The following is a 1,713-nucleotide window of genomic DNA, read 5'->3' on the forward strand; positions in this document are numbered from 1 at the left end:
GCCATATGGGAGTCCAGCGTCCTTAACCACCACGCCACCTGCCAGCTCCGAGCCTTCCTTTTAGAAATACTGACTCTTGGGACAGGTGTGGTGATTAAGGGTGCTGGGCTCCCACATGGCTACTGCAGTAAGAGTCCCCAACCTGGCGATTTGCTTTCTCTTTTTCACTCTCTTACTCTGTCCCTCTCTGGTCTAATTAATTAAAGTTCAATATAAAATAACTCTTAAAAAAAGGGGGGGGGCAGAGGTGGTGTGGTGGTTAAGAGCACTGGACTCCCACATGTGTTACTATAGTTCAAGTCCCTTCCCTTTCTCTCTCTCTGTCCCCCTATGGTCAAATTAAAATAAATCAATTAAATAAAGTTACATAAAAGAAAGACTGGACTCTTTTAGCTTTAGCTTAGTACAGTAGGAGCAGTATGACAGTACTGGTCCATGGTCCTGCCCCTTCCTCAGCAAAGAAAAAATTTCCTCATTCATGTTGGGTCTTTGCCACAAGTTCCTGATGTTCACAGCAACTACAGCAACTAAGAGGCTGCTTAAGAAGGTGAGGGGGCCAGCAGGTAGCGTGGTGGTTAAGGGCACTGGATTCCCACATGGCTAACTGCGGTTCAAGTCTTGGACCTGGTGGCTTTCTCTCTCTCTCTCTCTGGTCAAATTAAAATAAAGTTAATTAAAAAAAAAAAAGAAGAAGAACCAAGGAAAGGACCCCAAGCCAATCAGTCTGCTTGAACCCTAATCTTTACCACTAATTAGTTGATGACCTAGGATAAGGTAGTTCTCTGTATTGGCCTCAGTATCCTCCTGTTTAAACTGGGGAAAAAGAATAGCATTTACCAACCTCAGACCATTACAGGAACAATGTCAGGCCATAGTAAAACACTGGCCACTATTAAGGCAGATTTCAAACCCATTATTTGCAAATCAACTTTGAATATTCACTAAGTTATTTCCAGATAAGTCTGCATTTTCTACCAGAGTTTTAGAAAACATTTCCCAGGTTGATTTCAATTCCCAAGACACACATTTCTTTCTGCAAAATTACTCGCTGAGGGAGACCAGTAGTTGGTATAATGGCTATGCCACTGGACTCCCATGTAGTCGACAGAATGCAGTTCGAGTCCCAGACCCGGTGGCTTAAACTTACACTGGGGGCGTGTGCCTGCATGCCCAAGATCCCGAGAGGAGAATGGAGAAGGGACTGCAGTGTGGCCATCCCTCCTGGGGGGTGATTTCTCGCCTTCTGTCTCTCTGTCAGGCAAGGTTTTTGCTACAAGCCCTGCCCTATAGCAAACCCCCCCCCCCAAAAAAAATGTACTGCCTGAGGTCAGGACAAGCAAACCCTTTCTAGATCCACTGCCTGGTGAGGCTGAGAGAGCAGGGACTGACTAGCCAGCAGAGAAAGGTTTCAGAAGCTCTAAAGATTACCTCCTTTGGATAAGGAATGTAGCCAGCATAGGCCAAGACAAAGGTGCAGAATTTGTTGAAGTCCTCCACAGTCCTGCGCCTCTTGTAACTGGGGGAGTATTCCTGTTAACAGGCAAGAAAAGAGAGTGAAATCTCAGAAACGAAGCAGGCTGAAGCTTTTATTGTCAACCACTCAAACATACATTGCTAGATTGGGACCAGCAGTTAGCGTAACGGCTGTCACTGGACTCCCACGTAGTCAACCACAGTTCGAGTCCCGGACCTGGTGGCTTAGACTCACGCCGG

The 1,713-nt window shown here is 46.1% G+C and overlaps 1 protein-coding gene across 1 annotated transcript in view; it reads right to left on the reverse strand.

The window, feature by feature from the left end:
- PHF13 (PHD finger protein 13) overlaps nucleotides 1–1,530 on the reverse strand; it is a gene marked incomplete at its 5' end in the record, with an annotated part of 7,663 nt that extends 6,133 nt beyond the window's left edge. The window contains 1 exon segment of the mRNA XM_014586597.1: nucleotides 1,429–1,530. Within this exon segment, the coding sequence (XP_014442083.1) occupies nucleotides 1,429–1,530 (102 nt within the window).
- Nucleotides 1,531–1,713: the final 183 nt, after the last annotated feature.

This window comes from Tupaia chinensis, unplaced genomic scaffold, assembly GCF_000334495.1.
Source record: "Tupaia chinensis unplaced genomic scaffold, TupChi_1.0 Scaffold000146_1, whole genome shotgun sequence".
Classification (NCBI taxonomy): domain Eukaryota; kingdom Metazoa; phylum Chordata; class Mammalia; order Scandentia; family Tupaiidae; genus Tupaia; species Tupaia belangeri.